At 33.7% G+C, this 23,051-nt stretch overlaps 1 protein-coding gene across 1 annotated transcript; it reads right to left on the bottom strand.

Moving 5' to 3' along the window:
* Window positions 1-680: 680 nt before the first annotated feature.
* Window positions 681-20,862, bottom strand: LOC145664030 (uncharacterized). Its single transcript, XM_081730338.1, has 4 exons — window positions 20,724-20,862; window positions 15,381-17,088; window positions 11,776-12,554; window positions 681-3,367 (listed from the first exon to the last, which is right to left on the bottom strand). The coding sequence occupies exons 3-4, from the start codon at window positions 12,341-12,343 to the stop codon at window positions 3,357-3,359; spliced, it is 579 nt and encodes a 192-aa protein (XP_081586464.1). The 5' UTR covers window positions 12,344-12,554; window positions 15,381-17,088; window positions 20,724-20,862; the 3' UTR covers window positions 681-3,356.
* Window positions 20,863-23,051: the final 2,189 nt, after the last annotated feature.

Genomic DNA, 23,051 nt, shown 5'->3' with positions numbered 1-23,051 from the left:
GCTTTGAAAGATAGGGTTATAACAGATGTGTCAATTTAAAGGAATTTTAAGGCTAGCCTTACTTAACGTATTATTGGCAAGTCTGGAGCAATATTGCGGGGGCCGCGGGGGCTCAGTGGTAGAGCGTTCACCTCTGGTGCTTGGGGTCCCGGGTTCAAACCCTGCTCTCGCCAAGTGAACCTTGTGGTGAACAAACACCGTGTGCGTGGGTTTCCTCGGGGTTCTCCCGTTTCTTTCCACTTTCTTCATTCCGCCATTTCATTTATTTCTCATCATCACCGTCTTCTTTAGCCTAGCCGGCATAATCGTGGGACGTAAAACTCAAAGATTTCATTTCATTTTCATGAAGCAATATTGCTATCGTGGAACTGGTAGATTTTCTGCAGCCTTGGATACATCTGCTGCTGCTGTGTAAATGCAAGCTTGAAACAAGGCTATTGAAAGCCTTGTTAAGGCTATTGATTAAGGCTATTGAAAGCCTGGAATGCTGTTAGGGGAGTTACATAATATATTATAGTTAGGAAAACTAGTATAGGATTATCAGTCTGTTTCACTACAACAAGATTACTGGGGTATGTACATTCAAATTTAAGAATAAATACATCAATTATCTTTATAAATGATAATTTATGTTATTTTTGCATAATACAAAATATTTACAACTTGACTAGTCTATCACATGCGATCATGTATTATAATTACAAAAATAAGAGATCTAACATATTAATACTGATGAGATTAAGATTCAACATTTAAATAACTAAACACGTTATGAAAATTACAATCAAATAAAGAAATTCAAACTGTCTTAAAATGCAAACATACATATACACTTATTCTTCAGTAGTTTAATATTATATTTTCTCATACCATTTAGCCTTTCACGTTTGAGGGATGAAGGGAAAGGGAAAGAACAAAGGATAGAGGAAGGAAGGAAGCGGCCTGGGACCTATAAGTTAGATACCACCCCGGCATTTGCCTTGTGTAAATGAGGAAAACCCAGGAAAACCTCATTCAGGGTGGCTGGCCTCAAAAAGCGTTTTACTATTTTTCGATCGTGCCCCTACCATGAATCGAACCCGGGATCGCTCGCACCGAAGGCGAGAGCTTAGCGACTACGTTGCGCGGGCCACAGTCTAGACATACTTATGAAAGTAACAAACATAATAACTTACTTTAAAAACGAGACAGACAGAGAGAGAGAGGAAAGAAATACTGATAAAAACAAATCTTAATACAAAAACAAATTGTATAGTGTTATCTTTTAACCCGATTATATTATTTTCCTTTCTTTTGTTTAAATTAGAACCGAATATAAAAGGGACGCATTCATTTAAACAGAACACAAACTCGACATTTTAATAGGATATTTCAACTGACCAAATCTCAGTGATAAAATCTAGTAATACGAACTCTGTTCACCCTTATTTTTTAATTTCTATACAAACAGTGCTTTGAGTTTTCAGTTCAAGACAGATACGTAAATATAAAAAGAGATTATACTACACATATTTTTTTAAAAAAAAAGAAAAAAGAAAGAAATGTAAAAATGGGCGTAACAATACCATCTTATTACACAAGAATGTACCAGGTCTTCTGAAACATATAATAAAATCAGGGCTGAACATTTACTGGATTTAATTTTGGAGTATACATATCCAACAACCTGCCCTATCCTTATATACACGAAACTATAATATTATATAAACCAAATGAGTACCTCCAGATGAAAAGCAATTGGTACACAATATACTTACTGCACTGCAACATAATATTTTTTATGTGACAAACTAAAATAAAGTCTGTAACATTTGCTAAATACATTTTATGATATGATTGCAAGTACTGCTACAAAAGCACATAATTCTTAGAGTCGGCCTAGAAATACCATATATGAGAACACAATCATTAATTTTACCACACAAAAATACATATTTACAATATTACCTCCAAATATTAATAACTTACAAGCTCCTACTGATAAAACAGTCACCGATTTATTCTAGGGCACCTTAAAACATTTGAGCAGGGTGTGAGATACTACCGGAGGCCATCTTTAAATCATTATTTCTAAGTCATCCTTCTCATTTTCCAAAGATGCGACAAATCCATTACTAATCATGAGACAAGAAACAATCTCAACTAAGAATAGCAACAAACGAAATTAAACAAAATTCCCTTCGACTTTGTGAAATTATTCACACACTGTTGACGACGAATGAGATTTTCTCTTTTCTAGTAATTCTTCCTTCATCTTATATTTTAAACTTTCACCCTATTCAAGTGATATGGAGCAAGGAAAGAAATTGTTTGTCTTTTCGACGAGGTAATCATCTAGTACGAATGTGAAAAGTTACATAAAGCGAGAAATCGAATTCTAAAATTTTCAGTTATATGGTCAGAAGATAAACAATTGTAAATTTCAACAAATTATTAGAACTCAGTAAAATCATACTGTAAATGATGCGACAGATTTCTTCCAACGAGAAATATGACTGAAATGCTCTGATGAGGAAAGCGAGCAATTATAAAAATTTCGTATTTGCAGATAGGAATCCAAATGCTGTAGAGAAAAGAAAGACTGAAAAATTGGTTAATACATGAATAAATTTAAATGCGAACAGAAAAGGACAGCAGGAGTGTCTAGCTACAAAATCGTTCACTTTTACACATAAGATGTAAATTGTATCTTGAACTACATGCTTCACTATTTCTAACGGTGACAAAATGTGTAATTTACACAACTTAGCTTTCAGAGGAATGTTGTATTTGACGCAAAACATTCATTAGTAATATGCTACAATCACCCTTTACTTTATACAGAAAAAATAATAAGAATGAATGAAAATCAATTTGCCGTTTCGTTAACATGCTGCTTAGCGCCAATTAACCAGTTAGTGACCTTTCATTTTTTATTGAGGAATTACATCATCCATACGGCAAATATTGGTTGATTATTGTAATAAATACCAGACATAAATGTTTATCTATACATTTTCTAACTGTGTAATCAGAAAACACTTAACCATTCCTCTCATTATATATATTGTTTTCAAATATTTATTTACACAATTTTGAATTTTAACATTATGTACGTAACGTTGACAGCAACAGAAAGAAAAATTAATGTACTTATTTTTTTAAAAAAGAACATCAAAGAAATAACATCAAAGTGTCGAAAATTCACACATGTATAAAGGAACATATTACTAATTATCTACTTGCATTTATATGTCAACGTCTCTAAGTATTAGGTGATAGTATGTCGTCGCTCACTGAACCATGCTTTCACCGTATCGCATTGAATAGATACTGGTAGTTCTAAATTCAATCCGTAAAATTCAGCTACTTCCAATTCAATTTTGTCCTACATACAAAAAAAGAAAAAGAAAACACATTTTAGTTTTTTAAGAACTAACTTACAGAAGCTAATACTAAAACTAAATTAATTACATCAGGGCAGGGAAGAAAAGTAGCACTGCGAAAATACTGGTTAACACACATTGAACACGACCGGAAATATGATCTCGAGGGGGAATTTCCCTTCGTTCGAACCTGAAATCACTGATCCATAGCATTGCATGTATTGATAATAACACTACTTCTCAATATCGAGACATTGGTATCCTCAGAAATCACTACTAAAACGCATTTTCAGAACTAATGAAGACTGAATATATTCTTGGTGAAATTTAATATATATTAGTAACAGTTAAAAATGAGAAATAATTCACAACAAGTATTTGTCTGGATATTAACATATAGATAAATTATCGAGAATATAAAACGATGTTTAAAATCCAATATCTTCACTCTCAATTATAAAGCAGAGCCCGATATACTTACTTATAGACAAAATGCAAAGGGTACATTCGCTGCGCAGAAATACCAAAGTTGCATTACTAATGTAGTAGTATGTAATATGTCTGCTTGGAAAATAGTCGTGTTTTGTAAAGTTTAATGGAGCTGAAAGTGAGTCGATTTTGCGAAACCTCCATCGTACCAATTCTCTATGCTAAAATCTCGGCACGTACACGAGACAATGAAGTAGATAACAGGCTTTGGCCTCCTTTACCTCCCATCATCAATCACCGCAGATTCCCCAGGTAACCATTTTCCAGACACTAAGTGAATCCTTGAGATACTTTAATTGTTCTAGTATACCTTAACAGTGCTACGAATACGAATTTGCTGTTGACGCTCTACTGTGAATGTCATAGTGTGACAAGGTGCAGCGTGCCCACTCCTGGACTGTGTATCACCAATTAAGCCACATCCGAAACAGATCTCAGTGAAGATGACATCATTCATGTTGTTAATCTGTCAGTATCTTCACAGATCTCAGTGAAGATATTGATGGCTCAGCATGCATGTTATGGCAACCCGGTCTCGGTTACGTCTCAACTAACCATCCACCATGCCATTCACAAAAAAAAGTATGTTTCAAGGTGGTTTCATAATGCGAATGTTCATGCGCTGCAAGACAACCATGTTGTGCAACGAGAAACCAACTGTAAAAACACATACGAGTGCCAGCTGCCGAGAAATCGGTGGAAGTTTGTGATCCTCTCCGCGGTGTAGAGGAGGCGTAGATACATCTGACCTATTGCGGAAAGATTCAAACAGTTACGTACAGAAGTGTCGATGCTACACAAGAAGCAGTTTTGTGCGTCAATGCACCGAAAGTTATCCATGCGGTTTCATGATTGTGACTCGACTTTGTTACAGAGGAAAACTAAAACTACGTTACGTTGTCAATAATGTAAAAATCAATGCTGCATGTTGCCATCTATCAGGAACATGTTTGGATAGATCGCAACATCGTATGACGCAGACACCAACAGGTATAACTGCGTGAAATCAAGTCAACCAGTCGAACAGCCAAATCATCGCTGTGATTCTACAGACGGATGGAAACTAGGACGGGGATTCATGCTCTTCCGTCCATCGACATCCCAGTAAAGAATTCCAATGCCAGACCAATGAATTAGTATGTCTTTGGATTTCTGAAACACTGTCTTTCTTCTTGTAAAGTACGCATAATTTCCGGCCTCTTGAAAGCGTCCCAACAGGAGTGGAATAAATATCTTTTGTATATATGCAAAGAATTCTTCTCCAGCGAAAAGTGACTATTGAGCAATTGTAAAGAGTGCTGGCCATTACATAAAATACAACCAGTAGTAAAATGGTGGACTGTCATAGGTGATGAATAATTTAAAGTTGTCTATCTGGAAGCCCATCAGCCTGACGCCGGATCTTCTCTTTTGATGTCTGTTTCTTCTAATAAATCACAGAATTTTTATGTTGTCCCCTTTTACCAAAATGCATATGCATGAACTCTTCCGTGCAACATATGTGACACACTTATTTGATAAAGCAGAACAAGTACCTACTATCATTTCGTGATTCAATTAGTTTCTTTTCATAATTAGGTATTTATGGAACTATAGGAACAATGAATTTTGACATGTTCCAAAAGTATGAACGTGGCATATCAGGAACAATGAGTTAAACAGTTGCCTGCATAGTGAAAGCACATAGTTCTTTATATGACTTTAATAAGAAATAGTACTTTTTAATCATTCTATTCACTTTTACTTTAGAAAAACCTCCGGAAAAAAGACATTTAAGTTTGCAAAAAATGCAAGAGAATAAATTTAAGGACAGCAGATAACTATACTATTGGACACGAGTTACATAACGGACAACTGTAAATAATGAACTCACCCACGATTACAGTTCAAGTAATTGAAATGAAATGAATGTTTTTAGTTTAACATCCCAGGATTATACTAAAAATATGATACAAATGATCAATGAGAGTGAATGATTGCAAAATTATTATTATTAATATTTTGTATAAAATATAATAAAATCCCTCTCCCACTGGGAATCGGATCCGAGACAGCATGCCCAAAGGCACACGCGCTAACTACTAGACCAGGGGGAGGGCAGTTTAGATAATTAAACTAATTTATGGAAACATGTTACTCTCATGGAAAAGCCCTATCATGTTACATCTTGAAAAAGTAGATATTAACAATCGTAACTGGATTACAGTGGCAATGCATAGGATCCGTACGTAACTTTTGTGACTCAATAGATGAACCTTTGAGCTTCTGAAGCATACAGTTAATTATTTACTTACTGATTTATAGACCGTACATGGTAATCGTCTAGTATTAATCGTAAAATATCTACAGAACAAAATCCATTTTAATGTGCATGTTGTGTTGAAATATCAATTGATTATAGGGGTTTAGTGGTATTTTGAGCTGAAAGCGCTTTCCTAGCTCTAACCATAAAAAATATGAAAAAATACACTTTGCGTAAGTTATTCGGATATTCTTATGTTTAATGGAAACTGAAAATTGGACACAAAAGAGAGTATAGAGATGAGTTTCTAATAATAATTACGATTAATAACAAGCTGGTGATTTTACTGGTGCTATCTTGGTGGAATAAGAGAGTAGCAAACGAAAAACAAACTTTATTTATATAGGCTTAAAAAAAGTCAATGGTAATTATCGATTGGCCGCCACGTACGGAGAAACTGATTATACTACACAAATATCCTTGAGATTGCTTATTTTCCCATCTACTGATACCCATACTAGGGTTAGGATTTTAGGGCAGTATTCATAGTAAAAAAGAAAAGGGAATGATGCTATAAATAATAATAATAATAATAATAATAATAATAATAATAATAATAATAATAATAATAATAATAATAATAATAATAATAATAATAATAATAATTAATAATAATAATAATAATAATAATAATAATAATAATAATAATAATAATAATAATAATAATAATAATAATAATAATAATAATAGAGGAGAACAAGATCAAGAAAAATGCTACTTCCTTCAACTATTTTGAAGACTATTCTTTTATATAACTGAAAAGAAGTTAATAGAAGCTACACATACTATACTATGCACCTGTTTTATCTGTCACTATAGGAAGAAAACAAAAGTTGTTAACTTAGCAGCGTTAAGCACTTAAATTGTACGTAATGACGTTCCTATTTTGAGATGAAACGTCATTGTAGGTCATGCATCGACATAGATAAGGGAATTTCATATTCACTCGGAATGGCAACTCTGTAGATCTGACAAATTTGACAATATTCAAATTTTTCTGAAGAATAATTTCAAGCATTCCTTTTTTCTTGACTACAACAAGATCAAATGAGTCGCGAGATTTGCAACGGCGAGAAAATAATATTCGTTTGATATATAGTATATACACCTATTCATTGATAAAGTAACAATATTTCTTTGTTTCAGAGAAAATAAAATATCAATTACGTGTGATGAATGCCCTCAGGACACTAATTAAACCTGAAGAAAGACAGAAAAAAAAAGAGCAGAACTTAAAAGATTTGGAAAGCCTGGAAGTTAAAAGCAAACTTTCAGTAGACATCCTATTATAAAGCATTTCCTTATTATGTTTACCAAATTTGTTGATTAATAATTTTTGTTTTATATTTCATTTGTCGTTTTATATTGTTGTAGTCTTTGATATAAGTTATGGACAGGGTTATAAGATTTGCACAAAAAAAAAAAAAAGCAAGAAAGGGTTGTCATAAAAGTAACCAATCTATTAAATATTGCCTCTGAATTGAATTAGAAAGTTTTCCAGAATATTTTTTTTCCTTTTTTGGACCCCTTGTTACCTTATACATCGTATAATGTAACATGGCCCGGAAGTTTTGGGCAACCAGTGTATATATGAATTTAATATTTATTAAAATTTTATTTTTAATATATAATTAATCAATGACTTGATTTGAAGTAGACCGCAAAATTTGCGTTAAGTTCCTTGAACTAATGATTTTAGTATATTTAGAGGGAAATATATAGTAATATCTTTACATTGAACAATTATTTGTATATTTAGCTAAAATATAATATTATTTTAGGAAATAAGGTAATTTCTGGTCGTTTTTAATCCTTTCCAGTCAATTTTCTTTCATATTTTTGGCTTTGGGGATCTTCGAAAGAATTCAAAATTTTTATTTCAAAAATCTTCTTTAAAATTTTATATTTGTAAAGTCAGCCATAGTAGCTTCTTGGAGCATCCCTTTGTTTAATCTAAATTATCTGTGATTGGATCTTCCGCAATCACAGGTGTGGTTGAGATTTTTCGGCTTCTTTGATCTTGATAGATACACCTATCATCGTATAGTTACGTCACAATGAACCTCCAATTAGGGATCTTCTTCCCATTGTCATTGTCTTTTACCGGAAGCAGTGTTAAGTTATGGACGTACGATAATCTCCGTCCATAAAAAAACGTGAAAACAGAAGTATTTAAAGGTTACGACACAAAATAATTGATACCTTTGATGTCTTTGGGCAGTCTGTGTATACAGAGAGTGTTTTGCTGTGCTCAATGGACGATGAAGCTACAGTTGTGAGAGCAAAATTCATACGTCAGGGTGTGAGTGGTTGACGTAAGCCATCTTGGTGGTGCAGCTCAGTCGCCCGGATTCGAAGGAGGATTCCCATACTTTTTTGAACACCGAGAAACCGCTCAGTTATAGCGGTGGTGTAATTTATTTCTTCAAAATTACCAAAACCGGACTAATCAGGTAGGAGAGGAACTAGTATTCTATTTTCCATGGAGGGAACTGACCAATAAGTGTGTAAGCAGAAAATCCAAGTAGTTGTTTTCGGACGTACTAACCTGCAAAATTTCTATATTATCGGATTTCGTCATGGCTTATTCTTTTAGTGTTGTGATGTTTTATATTATGTGCTAAACGCTGCGTAGTTTTCCCTAAGTTGTACAATATACAGACTCTGCGATGTAACATAAATCACTCGTTCAATGGAGGGGGGGGAGGATTGTTCTTTTGGAGTTTCAGTGTGGATGTTTGTTACCAACAGTCCATGAAATGTGTATACTTTCGAGTATATACATTTCACCCCAAAATTATGTTTTGGATATGTAATTTCGTATATTCTTTTTTCTGTTATTTATTATTTTCCGTACTGCTATATTACAAAATTAATCCATTCTCTGGTTTGTGCTTACCTTCACTGTAGTTTGAATACGATGAGACAAAATGTATACAAAGTTTCGGCTCACATTGATAACAAGGGTGCTTGGATAACTATTGGTAATGGGAGATACTCGTCAGTGACAACACGTTCGTTATGTATTTTAAATTCCTTTCACCAGAAACCAGAAATTCGAATTTTTAAGCACATAGTTTAAGACTTTTTTTTTTTGTTTTAACAACATACAAAAGTAGAGCTGAATGGTCGACGTCCCATACGTCCTCGGTAAGAAGCAGGGTGTGTGCTATATTATTAATCTGTTGAATAAAGTGATGTTATATGTTTTAGTTTAAGTTAGTTAGATAGTTAGGCTAGGGACTAGGTTAAGTGTACTTTCTTTTCATGTAGATGTATCTAGTGTATGTGTTATCTCAAAGGAAAATGTTTTTGTTGTGGGAATCAAAGTGGATTAGGTCTGAGCTCATACAAGGGAGGTCACCTTGTCGGTATAAATCCTCCGCGCTGACCCCACCTCCACAACGGTATCTGAAGAGAGAATACTAAGAAAAGAAAGTAAAGCATGTAGCACACAGCCGTAATAAGTGATACCTGTGTAGTACAAGGCTCATGTGGTTATAGTAGTAAATGTCTTTATTTTCAAATTGTTTTTGACTAAACTAAACGTATGTAGAATTGTTCATGATATGTGCAGAGAGTATGTAATGCAATGATGGACTTACCCATTCAGCTATGTCTAGAATTTTCCTCAATTTCCAACCTTTACGACATTTTTTTTTTTAAATGTATTCTCCTGTTATCTCTTATCATACAGAAAGTTAGTGTAAATAAAGCGTGCGAGTCGAAACAAAATCTTTCATTGTCCAGTGCAGAGCTAATTATTTTAAAAAAACGATGTAGTATAGTAACTTCAATAGTATTGTTGGTACTCAGAAAGTGAAGTGTTTAAAGCAGTACGTAACGAAAGTAAATATAGCGTCTTGAAAACTCACAGAATCGATTTCACTTAGTGTGACCGGGGTTGGAATCACAGACCTGCCAGAAAATTTCACTTCGTTAATAAGATCAGCTAAATTCACTTTGGCATTCAGTTTTTTTTTCCGAAATTCCATCCCGTTGCGCGATTTAGATTTGATTCGAGAATTTTTTTTTTATCTGGGTTAGTAAACACAAACATTTAGATTTTCGAAGCATTCACCGTCAGTTTCACTCTTGGGTCAGTGTCTTGTTCTGTCGGGTTGTGGTTTGTAATCTTATCTCTTGATGGGATGCAGGCTATGACCTGCGGATCGGGATGCTGGACTGCGAGTGAGAATGAGGGAGGCTTAGAAATCTTCACATTTTGGGACGATTTGAGTTCTACTTTCCGGAGATGATTGGTGTAGTGGATGGGTCAGTGAGTGTTGACAGCTTGCCCGTCTGGGCCCGGTGGGTTCGCGTTCAGCAATCAGTGACACATTCACGCAATCATAGTCTTAAGGAAAGTGAACGTCATACAGAAACACAATATCAGTATCATCATCATTATTTTATTTTATTTATTTACATTTTTATTTTTTTTTACATTTTTATTTTACATTTTTATTTACTTTTATATGACTTTTTTTTTTTTGTAAAACCCTTATCCCTTTTTGCCCCTTAATCTGTTCTAATCTTTTTCTCTTCTTTTCACCGCTATATTCTAAAACTTTGTTCCAATGAGTTTGATCGAAAATTGCATTCTATTTTAACATATTTGGTTAGCCTAGCTGCATAACACAATAATAGAAGCAACAGGTTTCTTTATAGCGCATTATTACTAACACTTTCTATTTGTTTATATTACGTATCCTAGTTCAAAGTGAATTTCTGTACTTAAATTAGAATTTTGCTTTTAAACATTTTTATGTAGTATTTAGTCATCTACTGTTAGAATTGATAAGTTTACAGTTCATAGTTTAGGGAAACATTAGCCACGTCAAAGGTGAATAAATCATCGTATTTGAACCTTGCACAACAATTTCAGCAGGAAGTAATCAAAGCTGATGGAAGTGTAATATGATACACTGTCTGCATTCAGGGACTACGTTGGACGTCAAACATCAGCAAAACACATCCAACAACACATTTTCATTTGGAAACATCAAGAGAACGATTATCCACAAGCAAGAAAAACAACATCGACAACCTCTATTATCTTGAAAAATATGTTTTTTGAAGATAAGATTTACAAAAGTTTAGTACTAACTTTTGTGCAGCAAACAGAAACTCCACTCATTTGTCGGTAAGGCGAACATTAAAAGTCATTCCTCACTTGAACCCAGTCTCCAAGTATTAAGTTTCATCATTGAACATGGACTACATGAGGAACTTAATATTATTTGATAAGCTACTATTTAAAATGCGAATATGAGGCGCCATGTATTAAAATCCGCCACATCCATTCCGCTTAGTTTCGAGTAATCTCGCAAAACGTGCAGTGAAGCACCATATACACGCGTACAAAGTCCCATATTTGAACTAGTGTTTTAGCATGAAATATTAAACTTTTAAACAAAATTCTGTTTCCATGGAATTTCTTTAGATCAAACATATAACAAGCGATATATAACTCAATTTCGGTAAAAAATGGATTTGGCGGCTTTTGATACCAGGCGCCTCATTTATATGATACTATAGATAAAGTTAATAACATACAAACATAAAGGATAATATTGGATCGTTACTTTGCAATTAAGACATGAGATTTTAACCTACCTGGAATACCAAAAGATTGCATTTGTTCCACATTATCATCTTTTGGTAAATTGATTCTCAGCTTCCACATATTGCCTTCCTCTGACAAAATTTTGTGCAATTCCCATTGTGGTAGTTCTGGGCATTGTTTATCACTATCGTTATCGCCTGAAACAAAATCGGCGTCACCAGCACCCTGAAGCACAGTCTTTTGGGATTTGCTCACTGTCTTCTTTGACACTGCACCTTTCGATCCATACGAGTGAATATTCTCTTTACCTTCAGGTATCTCCTCAATAAGTTTACTGGATGTTGACGATTGATTTGTTATCGAATCATTTATACACTGTAGTTCTTCGGCATCTATTATGTCACCTGTAATATTCGAAAGCTCATTGAGCAAAGAGGCGGGATTTGAAGTTAACAGTCCAGATTGTCCAGATTTCTTTTCTTTGTGAGATCCTTTCGATTTGCCTTGTAAAATGTGCCATACATCTTTTAATTCACCAACAATATCTTGATTTTTCAATATGATATATTTTCTTCTAAACTGTATACCCTGATTCATGGATTCAATGAAATCCAACATAAGCTGTACAAGGGTGTCTTGATCATGGACATTTGTGGCTTTTTTTACCAAACTGGTCAAGGACTTTAGGACTTGCTACTACGATAAACAACTTCTTGGAATGATGCCTCATTTGCATGCCACCATGAAGGGGGACAGGATCTTCGTACGACTTGGGAGGTGGCACTTTCGCCCAGGAAAGAACATTGATGTAACATGTTTCACCGGTGCACTGAAAATAAAAACAAGATCATGACTAGTCTATAAACATTTAAAGAAATAGCAAATTTAATTCAATAATGATAATAATAATAGACCTAATAAAGCAACAATAAACAATTGAAATGTGCGGTGGAGCTAACAGAACAAAACTCATAGAACAAATTATAATTGTGGAGAGGAAATTGAAAGGGCATCAGTTATGTTGCACCTATCTAGAACGGTCTATACATATATTCCATTTCCACTGAACTTTGCACAAACTAAATGATTCCAGTTATTACTGAGAATCTCATTGTTTGCACCAAATCTCAAGGTTACATTGACAATCTCAGCTTTGCTTAAGTTTGCGTTTATCTTGTCCAATGACCTGAATTCCACTATTCCATTCAATCGTTCTCTCCGCTGGTCTACTGGCTAGTGCATGGGGTCATAGGTTCGATCCCCGGTGAAAGAGAAATTTGAACGTATTACGGTGGTTCGCACCCCTTCTTAAACTATACGTTCATGTGTCATATAGTCTCAGTGCTGAAAAGAACGCTGAACTTAAAATAAAAATCCATGTTCCATTCATTCCACAATATGTTTGAAGAAAATATACAGGCGCAGGCATAAAACTCTACTGTCTCTGGCTCGCCAACTGGTATGTCGCGAAATCTTAGAATTTAAAAATCATGAGAATTATGAAATATTTTACAATTAGTTAAAAATTTATTTTCAGACAGATTGTGTACCAATCTACGTCTCCAATGGCACCAGCAATGTTCAGTACTACATAAAGTCACTAAGTCTTACACTATTATAATTTATATTATTATTTGTAAAAAACACCAAAGCGTTTTGTGATATAGTGGGTGTTCAGTAAAGTGTCGTCAGTCAAAAAAAAAAAAAAAAGTTGGGAACCAATAGTTTATATGAAATTATAATTATCTTACGCAGTGGCGTATTTAGATTGTTTCGGGGGGGGGGGGGCTTTGCTGACTTTATTCCTGGAAATGTGAAAATTCCGCAAGTATTTCATTTACTTTAATATAGTAAATAAAATTTCAGAGGGGCTTAAGCCCAGAAGCCCCCTAAATACGCCACTGATCTTAAGTAAGGTATTTGTAAAGAAGATATTTATTCACTGAAATTATAGTAATATTTCGCAATTATATTAACGAAAAATCGTTTCAAGTTAACAGATAGAGTACTGTACAATATTTATACTACAGAGTAGGCTTTGTAAAGTGCGAGGGCACAATATTAGAGAAATATCAATGGACATGTAAAGTGAATGTCTGGATAATGTAACGCTTAATTATTCAGTTTTCGTGTATGCAGTATTACTAATGCTAATTTCCACCAGTTTCTTATGGGGCCATACGAAGAGGAATAAGGAACTAACGAAAATGAAGCATTTCAGCAGAGAAATGACCTTGATATGAGAATATTTTAATATTATATTTACGTATGAATATTTTTTGCGGCAGCAACAGGAATACGAGTTTGGTTATAATTATTCATTGTCTATATATGTGTAAGATTCTTATTCATACTGATTATTTGAAGTTGCGTATAATCATTTGAAGTACTATTGAAAGAATACATCTTCTTTGTCTCGGATGATGCCGATAGCCAATATGATTGTTTTGATTTTTGGCAAGGGGACATACGTTGTAAATCAATGCCCTAGACCAACTCATACGAAAGGCCACTACAAAGGAATATAAATTACTCTCTTAAAATTTTATACCTAGGTATATTGCTAATGTAAACTATCAAACTACAAGTTATCCGAAAAACATTGTAGCTACTTCTTATTGTTATCTTCCTAAGTGATCAATGAGTGGAGAGATGTATAAGTGCGTATCGTGTACTGACTGATCGCAATTTAGATTTCTAAACTTCCACTCACAATATTCCATCATGCTTTTCTTGTTTTCCTTTTCTTTGTTTTTCATAAAAAGGCCCAGAACAAACACTGAATTTGTTATGTTGTCAAATATGCAAAACAATATTTGTAATTAGAGTACAAAGCAATTTTTGCCAATAGCTTATAAATGAAGGCCTTGAGACTACTAAAAGTTTCTGTAAGGAATTTTTGAAGTACAGTTATCTGTGCAAAGGAAAAGCAAGTAGTAGGACGGCTTAACCCAGAAAATCAAAGGAAAACTGCATTTAGTGAAAGAATTATGAATCTTAGCACACTTGTAGAGTAAGCCATGGGAAATAATTTAAGATTCGAAATTCGTGCTTGTTTGGCCGCCATCTTGGAAATCAATATGGCGTCCATGCGAAGACACAGACTTTTACTTAAATAATAATATCTCCTCACAGAACTACCGTGGAAACTTCCTTCTTGCGTCAAAATAAAGATAATGAAAGAGTTAAGAATTTAAACTTAGTACATGTTATTTGTACGGCCACCATATTTAAATATAGTGACTGTTATCAGTAAATTTTAGTTGTACTCGCTACTGAATATTTCTATAATGGCAAATAACTATGAAACTATCAGATTTGTACATTCACGCAGAAATAAACATGATAGAGCATAATCTAGCCTTTCCAACAATGTCAGTATCTTTGCTCTATCTTCAAAATAAAAGGGAGCTAGTCGACTTTATGTATTACAGGGTGTTGTGCTTTGGGATCTTCAATTTCACACCAACGTGTAATTATGTTCTCAAGAAATTACGATAAATACTTCTTTCTCGAGTCAAATTAAAGAGAATGAATTTCCCAAAAATATCAGACTAGCAGAATATATTTACTCGTTTAGTCGCATGCTACACTGATTTGTCTACAGTTACAATGAACGGTGTACAACCCTTGTCAAAATCGTAATAAAACATACCGCCTCTGCCTTTTTCCCACTTCGAACACTGTGCATATGGAATTAGGAACAGGATTGTCGTCCAATTCTTCTAATCGTTATTATAAGTAATCTTCCAGAATGTCCTATTCTTCTGAGTAGATCCTCCATTCATACCAGATTAAACCTGAAAAAGAAAGAGAGAGAGAGAGAGAGAGAAAAGGAAGGACTAAATACCAGGTCTTTCAATTCATTACGAGTTAGTCTTCCATTCGATCTATGCGAGTTACAATTAATTGTCTAAGTTAGGTGGTTTCTGTTATAAACTGCTTTAGTAAGAAAAAAAAAACAGTAATGATAATACAGTGTAGCCAACTTATAACGAATTTCAAGGGATCAACACAATGAGTTCTTTATATTCGAACTTCGTTATAAACAAACTCATGTATTCGAATTATGGAAAAAACAAAGGATTAGATAACAAACAGATACGTTTGAAAAACAATATACAGCAGTCTAGTATTACATCTGAAGATAATTTTGTTAACTGGCTGGTTATCTAGCCTATCGTACATATTGCAGTCCTTCCTACCTGCTCAAGCACACTTGAAGAAGTCTGTAATTTTCCTCTGAACCGTGTCTGCTGCCGCTGTTCGTAACACCACCGCTTCCACTTCCTCAAATGCCCGAAATGCATTGTTCGGCACCGTGTTGCTGTGTTCGAAAAGATAGTGTTGCAAGTTCTCCAAACTTCGGATCGCTTCTTTTGAACCCACGGGGTGTTTTACATTTTCCATTTCTCCCTCATCATCGGAATGTGCTTTACCTTTTTCGTAGCCTCTCTCACGCTTTACACAATTGAATTATCAACACTGAGGTCCTCAGTTACAAGCGCATCATCTGCCATCTTCCAATCTAGCGATGCACAAACATGAGTTTAAAAAATCAACTTGCGGCGTGTTCCTACCTTACAGCTACCGAAAAATGTGCCTCACTTTCTCTCCGCGTCTAACACAATGAGCTCCAGTGAAAACAGAGATTTATTTTTAACGTCAACCTTAAACTCTGGTGGACGCGCGTTGCTGGAAATAATCTGCACCTGGGGCGATTTCTGCTGTCATTCGAGTGGAAAATGAAATGAAATGAAATCCAAAACTTTTGCTATAAGCGGTCTTTACGGAAAATATTGTTCGTAATACACGGTAATTTCTTCCATGTTTTAAATAGGCGGTGTGAAGGGTATTTCAATAATGTTCGTAATATCCAATAATTCGCTATTTCCGAGTTCGTTATAAGTGAACTGCACTGTAATAATAATAACAGAAATTTAGAATAGGAAAACTATTTTCCACCTACTTCTACACAAGTGAAACGATCTAGAGTGAGAAAAGATAATACCATACTTTACCAGAACCTACGAGGCGCATGTAAAGAAAAGCAGCCGACTGTTTATAACTAGTGTTTGTGTACGTGTAAGAGCTCTTACATCGGAAATGTACTCCCGAACACTACTACAACGTGCTATTCAGAACCAGTGACATGGATGTTAAAACCTGGAATTCTTTTGATTTACGATAACGCGAACCTATGTGTATGTGTTACATGTAATAAACAATCGGCATTTTTTAATTTATTCCTGAACATGCGCCTTGTAACCCCCATACACTGATACGTGTTTCGTCTTCTGACCAGATGATTCCATGGTGTTTGTTGAAATATACTTGATCGGGTAACAGTGGACTTGTTGAACCTGCAAAAAGTAAAAGTAATAAATAAATAAATTAGAGATTTTTCAATTTTTTTTTAAAGTTTTATTGATTTTTTTTAAAAGTTTTATTGATTATACATAGATTTTCTGAACTAACTCCCTGGCGTTACAGTATATATAAAAAAAGGTAGTGTAGTAGTATATCGTTTAATATTTTTACTGCTATCCAATGAAACAAATACTATTTAATTGCATTCTATTGCTATCTCTACAAAATAAATAGACTCTTTACGTAGTGATAAATAAAGAAAAAGAGTTCAAGTTCTACTCAGTTTCCAAGCTTTAATATTAACTGTAAATTAAATTGAAACGGTCATATTTTTCAACTTTATAAAAAATTAAGCACTATTTATTTTGGTTTTCATAGAATAGAAGGTAGTGTTACAACAGAAGCAAAATTCCATTCATTGCTGAGTTATGGAATTATGTTCAGGATTGCTCCATTGAATGTATTAGTTTTCACTTACAAAAGAAAGTATTAAAAGTTATGTTTAGATTATTGTCAAAAACTTCCTGTAAGCCTATTTGGCAAGCACATTTTTTACCTCTTCCTTGCTTGTATATAGATATATAAAATTACTGCATTTACTGTAAACAATAAATATTTATTTATTGAAAATAATTATTTCCTTAACTACAATACTCGACACGTTATTATATTACAAGTTATCTCACAAAATTTCTAATTTTTTCCAAAAAAAAACGTATACTTGTATATAAATTTCACAAGAGTTTTCAAGTTCCCTTACTTTTTGAAACGAAATAACACATATTCTGTATTAGGGCGCAAAATTTCCGGTCGCCATTGGCGACTAGAAATTTATAGGTGGCGACCAGTGTTCAGTAGGAGTGATTTCTGCCTAAACACACAGGGCTGCGCAGTTTCTGTTTCGCACGAAAATAATTGTTACTGAGTGAGAGAAAGCACAGAATGTGAAGTCTTTACAATGGACATGGAAAGTGAAGTTTTCACAACGTTGTGATTCGCCCCTGCTTTCCCACCCTCAATTCAAACGTGAAACCTTAAGGCAGAGATGTGCGTCTACGCGTAAAAAACGATAGTTTACGTTTACGTGTCAACTATGCGTAGACAATGTAAACAACGTAGACTATGTAGAAAATGTCAACAACACGTAATTTAATATGGCGTCGTGGACAATAAAGGAGCTTTATTTTGTCGTTACCTTGCGAAATTGCGTACAAAATAAAATGCCTAGACCAGCGAATAGTAACTTTCGAATATTTAGTTTCGTCTTGATGAAGGAAAATGAAAAATATAAAGCATTTTGTAAAATATGCAAGAAAAAATCGGCAAATACAGCAGCTTCAAGACTGAAAGCCCACAGGTGAGAATTAGTTGTGTAAGTTTCATTATAAAAGCAGTGCTCGAAGTGGAAAATCTAAGGAAGTGGTATGTGCAGAGCAGAGTAAACATACAGATTAGATAATTCCCTCTACTTTTTATATGTTAGTCGTTTCCCTTAATCTTTCGCTGCACCGAAGCAAAACAACTGAATATGAACAAACGAGCAACGAAATTCTACCTTACATTTGATAGTGGTTGTCTACATAGTCTACACGGGAAAAAGTGTAATGTAGATTACGTATAGATTACAGTAGACAATCGCGTAGACGTAAAATTATAGTTTACGGCACATCACTGCCTTAAGGTACGCAATTTTTTTAAACATGAATATGAATTGTCCAATTCAAAATCGATCCTCTTGAAAATAATTGTCTGGTTTTGAAATTTTACGCCCTGATGTAATCTCTGTCTTTGTCAAACCAAAGGTTGTTTGTGTGGGAGGGGGACTCTTTCATAATTTGTACGTGAGAGAGACTGGCGACCATCATTTTTGGATTGGCTAGTAGATCTGACTGAAATTTTGCGCCCTCTTCTGTATAAGGTCATATCTTTACAAGTTTTTATTAAAAACTGTCATTATTCTGTATACGAGTATTAGGAAGATAATATGTAATTTTTCTTTCTGTTTAGGTATATATAAAAGCTTGTTTGTGTATGTATGTATATTTAATCATGTCTATTAAAATATTTAATGCTTTGTAAGAGTTCTTTTCAAACTGCACATCTTCTATTTTATGAGTTGACAACCATATGCTTAGACGGAGTAATCTCAATAGTACACAAAACAAACACATAATTGTTAAGCATTTAAATGTTGTAATTTTTTTATTAATATAGTGTCGTATCGTAATGTATATTCAACAAGCATACAACTTTTGCTACATAGTAAAGTTATTCCTTTCATTTCAGGATTTTGTTTAAATTTGATGTGTGTATTAAATCTATTAACAAATGAATATGTGCATATTGAAGCAAGCATAAGATATTGCAATATATGAAGATGGGCAAAAACCTAAAATGTAAGTAAACAAGCTTGGATTTTCAACAAGAACAGAAACAGACTTGACAAAGGATCCAGGAAAAAGGAGCCGAAGTTATAGTCCTACTAAATCAGGAAAATATGCAGATATATAATTTAATTTCTTTGATTACATATAAATGGGTATTATGCAAAAAAGAAAAGCATTACATTTTAGATATGATATTATTTAATTATATGCAGATAATGTGTTAACCTGTTATTTAAACAATGTATTAACTTGTTTTCTTAACAGTTTTTGTGTCTAATAATGCGAAGAATCATGGTCCACAATAAACTATGAAGGAGGAAAGACAAAAAACACAAAAATATAGAATCATGAGTAAAAAATAGTTTAACTGTAAATGACACGAAATTAATTTCCTAATACCTAAATCGTCCAATTTGTATCGTTGAAGAAAAAAGCTCTTTGATGTGTACCAATCCCCAAGTGACACAAGTAAACCACAAACGCGTAAATATATCAGTAACTCACTTTTCATTCATTTCACCACAAGGGATGGTGGAAATAGTACGTAAATTGAAGACAAAAGGTCCACAAGAATAGTTTAAATTTAACCGTTTCTGTTAAAGAAATGTATCCATCTTATCACTCCTGCGTTAGCAGGTATTATTAATGAATCATTTAGCAAAGAAATTTCCTCGATACATTAAAACTGTTACTTGTCAGTCATTAAACCATTATTGAAAAACTTATCTGTATAAAACTTATCACATATTCAAAAGTTTCTGTACCAACAGAGTTATATTGGAAGTTTGCTGAAGATATATGCAACTGTACTTTTCTCCTTTAGTGACAGAGTTGCGTGCAACAACAAGTGATCTCAAAACCATTTAATTTGATTCAAGGAATACAGAAGCTAATCATTTCTCTGGTATTTGGTGGTTCAATGATTCATGAGTAAACAGTCATCCATTATCTATAAGTTAGAAGCATCTTACAATGCAATTGTGTCAGGCAACTGAAATTTTCTGCTTTGATTTATGGTTTACAATCATTAACTCTCTGATTCTATTTTGCACCAACGCGCAGAAGTTTGCTCTTAAAACCATTACTTACTACTTAAAACTTGGACTTAAATCGATGCAGCTGTCAATCTGAATATTACGTTGCCACGAATGACGGTTTCACTATACAAGTTACTTGTATTCAGCATTACGCACTACTACACGTCGTACTCGTAACGATGTTAAATTGAATATTGCTCTAACCTCGTGCTGAACTCTAGGAAGACTGATATCACAGTTCCGATGAGTGAAAACTGCGAAGAATTCTAGAAGTCTCAACTCGGTAAGTATTCTTCACAGACACACAGTCATCAGCGGTCAGTGCTGTACAAACCAAAACCAAGTAAGTCCTTTAAAGAGAAATAGACGAACTTACAATATTGCCTGAAATATATCGATGAATGTAGGCTTGAGTTATGAATTATAAATTTTACATCATATATATATTAAAGATTCTATATACATATTAAAGAATTTGCTTACAATTAAATAGTGAAATCATAATATCTCACACACAAAAACACAGAAGTATACTATCACGGTTTCGCTAAGTACTTCATTAGAATGGAAGACAATATGTAAAAGAAAAGAAAAGCTGATTAAGAAAGTAGATGTATGAAACGAGCAGGTGAACATTAAATTGGAATCTAGCATCACGTGCAAGTAGATCCAGTAAGAGGAGAAAGACAAAATAAATGGGTTAAATCAGTCAGTAAGACTTCGAAAAAGTGAAGGAATGATACATCAATATATATATCATGAAGCGAAAACGAACGAAAAGTATACAAAAAATTAAATGAAATCTAAGTTTTACGTCCCACGATTATGCCGGTTAGGGCAAAGGAGACGGAAAGTTATGAATTAATTAACAAAAATACAAACAATACTAATATAAAATAATGAAAATAGTAGATAATGTAAAATAACATATATAGAAAAAATAATATTAAAAAGTAAAGAAACTGGAAAAGATTAAGAAAAAACAACGACAAAGAAATGTAATGAAGCAGAGTATCAACAGTTAATACGAGGAAGGCAATTGGCAAATAAGATGATAATGTAAATATCTTCTCAATTATTTTTGAAGGTAATGGAAGAGTCTAGGATAAGAAATCTGACGATAGATACGCTTAGAATGCAGTCATATGTACTGTTGTGATAGGTTATGAGTCCCAAGAAAAGTCGATGGGGAATCTGAGCACTGCAAAATATTGATGTTTGTTGGTTATCGGGAAAGAAGTTTGGCTAATTGTAATATTTCCTAATATACAAGCTTCGCCTTTAGTAGACTTAAATCTGATTTAAACAACTCGCTGATTAAAACTATATATATAATGTTGTGAAAACTAACTAAATGGATATAGAACTTTATGAACTAATTAAGAAAAAGTACGAATAATAATTGAACACCAGCTATTCACTTATATTCAACAGACAGCAACATAAAAGGCTTAACAGTGGGTACATATAACAATGAGAATCACGTTAAAAAAGTTACAACTTTTAGAATGATTCCACTTTTTTTTTTTTTTTTTTTTTTTTTTTTTTTTTTTTTGTGACGTGGTATCAGAAAGTTAAACTGATAATAAATATAAGTTCTATACCTAGTTTTCTGACATTTTCCGGTGGAGGTGCAATGTCTTTGGAAGAGCCAGTTTTCATAATGTGGTTCACGGTTAGGCTTTAGGCGGGATCAGTCTCAGATGAGATGATGAGAATGGGGTAAGCAGCCAAAGTTTGTGTTTATATAGCCTCTCGGCGAGCGACGATTTACGAATTTAACTCAATTCGTAACCTCGTCTTCTTAATATCACGTATAACTCACTTTGTTTCCAGCCAGGAATTTTTGATTCTCATCTGCTTCCTTAGGACTTTCAACTAACTATAAGCATGGCTGATACCAAAATCAATATAAATTCTTAAAAAAAAGAAAAAAAAAGCGTTATAATATAACTTTAATAATCGTCACTGCCTAAAGATGAGGAATGTAGTTTCCTTGAAATATCTAGCGGATAATAATTACTTAGAAAGACTGAATATACGAATGAGTATTAACAACAAAAAATAAATTAATTGATGAAAATTAAGTTTTCCTTGCTTTTCACCAGTACTAATACTGGAGAACAACACTAAAAATATTACGAAAGCAACGAACAATGAAACTAACATACCTCTTTGTCCATTATCGGTAATCCCTCATATTAATGCATTAAACACACTGAAAAAGCATTTTGTCATAGCCTGGGAAAGTATTTTCTCATCCTGGAAGTCGAAGCAATGCATGATAATCTGGAGGTGCCGAAGGAAGCGGAATAATATATCAATATCTGGAACCAGGTCTGCAAACGGTGCATCATCCACGCCCTGTAAACAAAAGTATAGAACAATTACAATCATCGACGATTAAGTAACAAATTAAATATAAACGAAAAAATATAGGCTAATCGATGTACGAGAACGAAACGGCATACGGTTTTTGCTCAATTCAAATCTTTGCTTTATTCATATATATATATGAAATACGAAAAATTC

The sequence above is a fragment of the Thermobia domestica genome, chromosome 11 (genome assembly GCF_964235325.1).
Source record: "Thermobia domestica chromosome 11, izTheDome1.hap1.1, whole genome shotgun sequence".
In the NCBI taxonomy this organism is placed as follows: Eukaryota; Metazoa; Arthropoda; class Insecta; order Zygentoma; family Lepismatidae; genus Thermobia; species Thermobia domestica.
Note: the sequence above shows the minus strand (reverse complement) of the source record. Positions and strands in the feature narration are given on the sequence as shown.

Coding starts and splice junctions, on each gene's coding strand:
- LOC145664030 (XM_081730338.1), bottom strand. CDS start 12,343: ATGTTGGATTTCATTGAATCCATGAATCAGGGTATACAGTTTAGAAGA.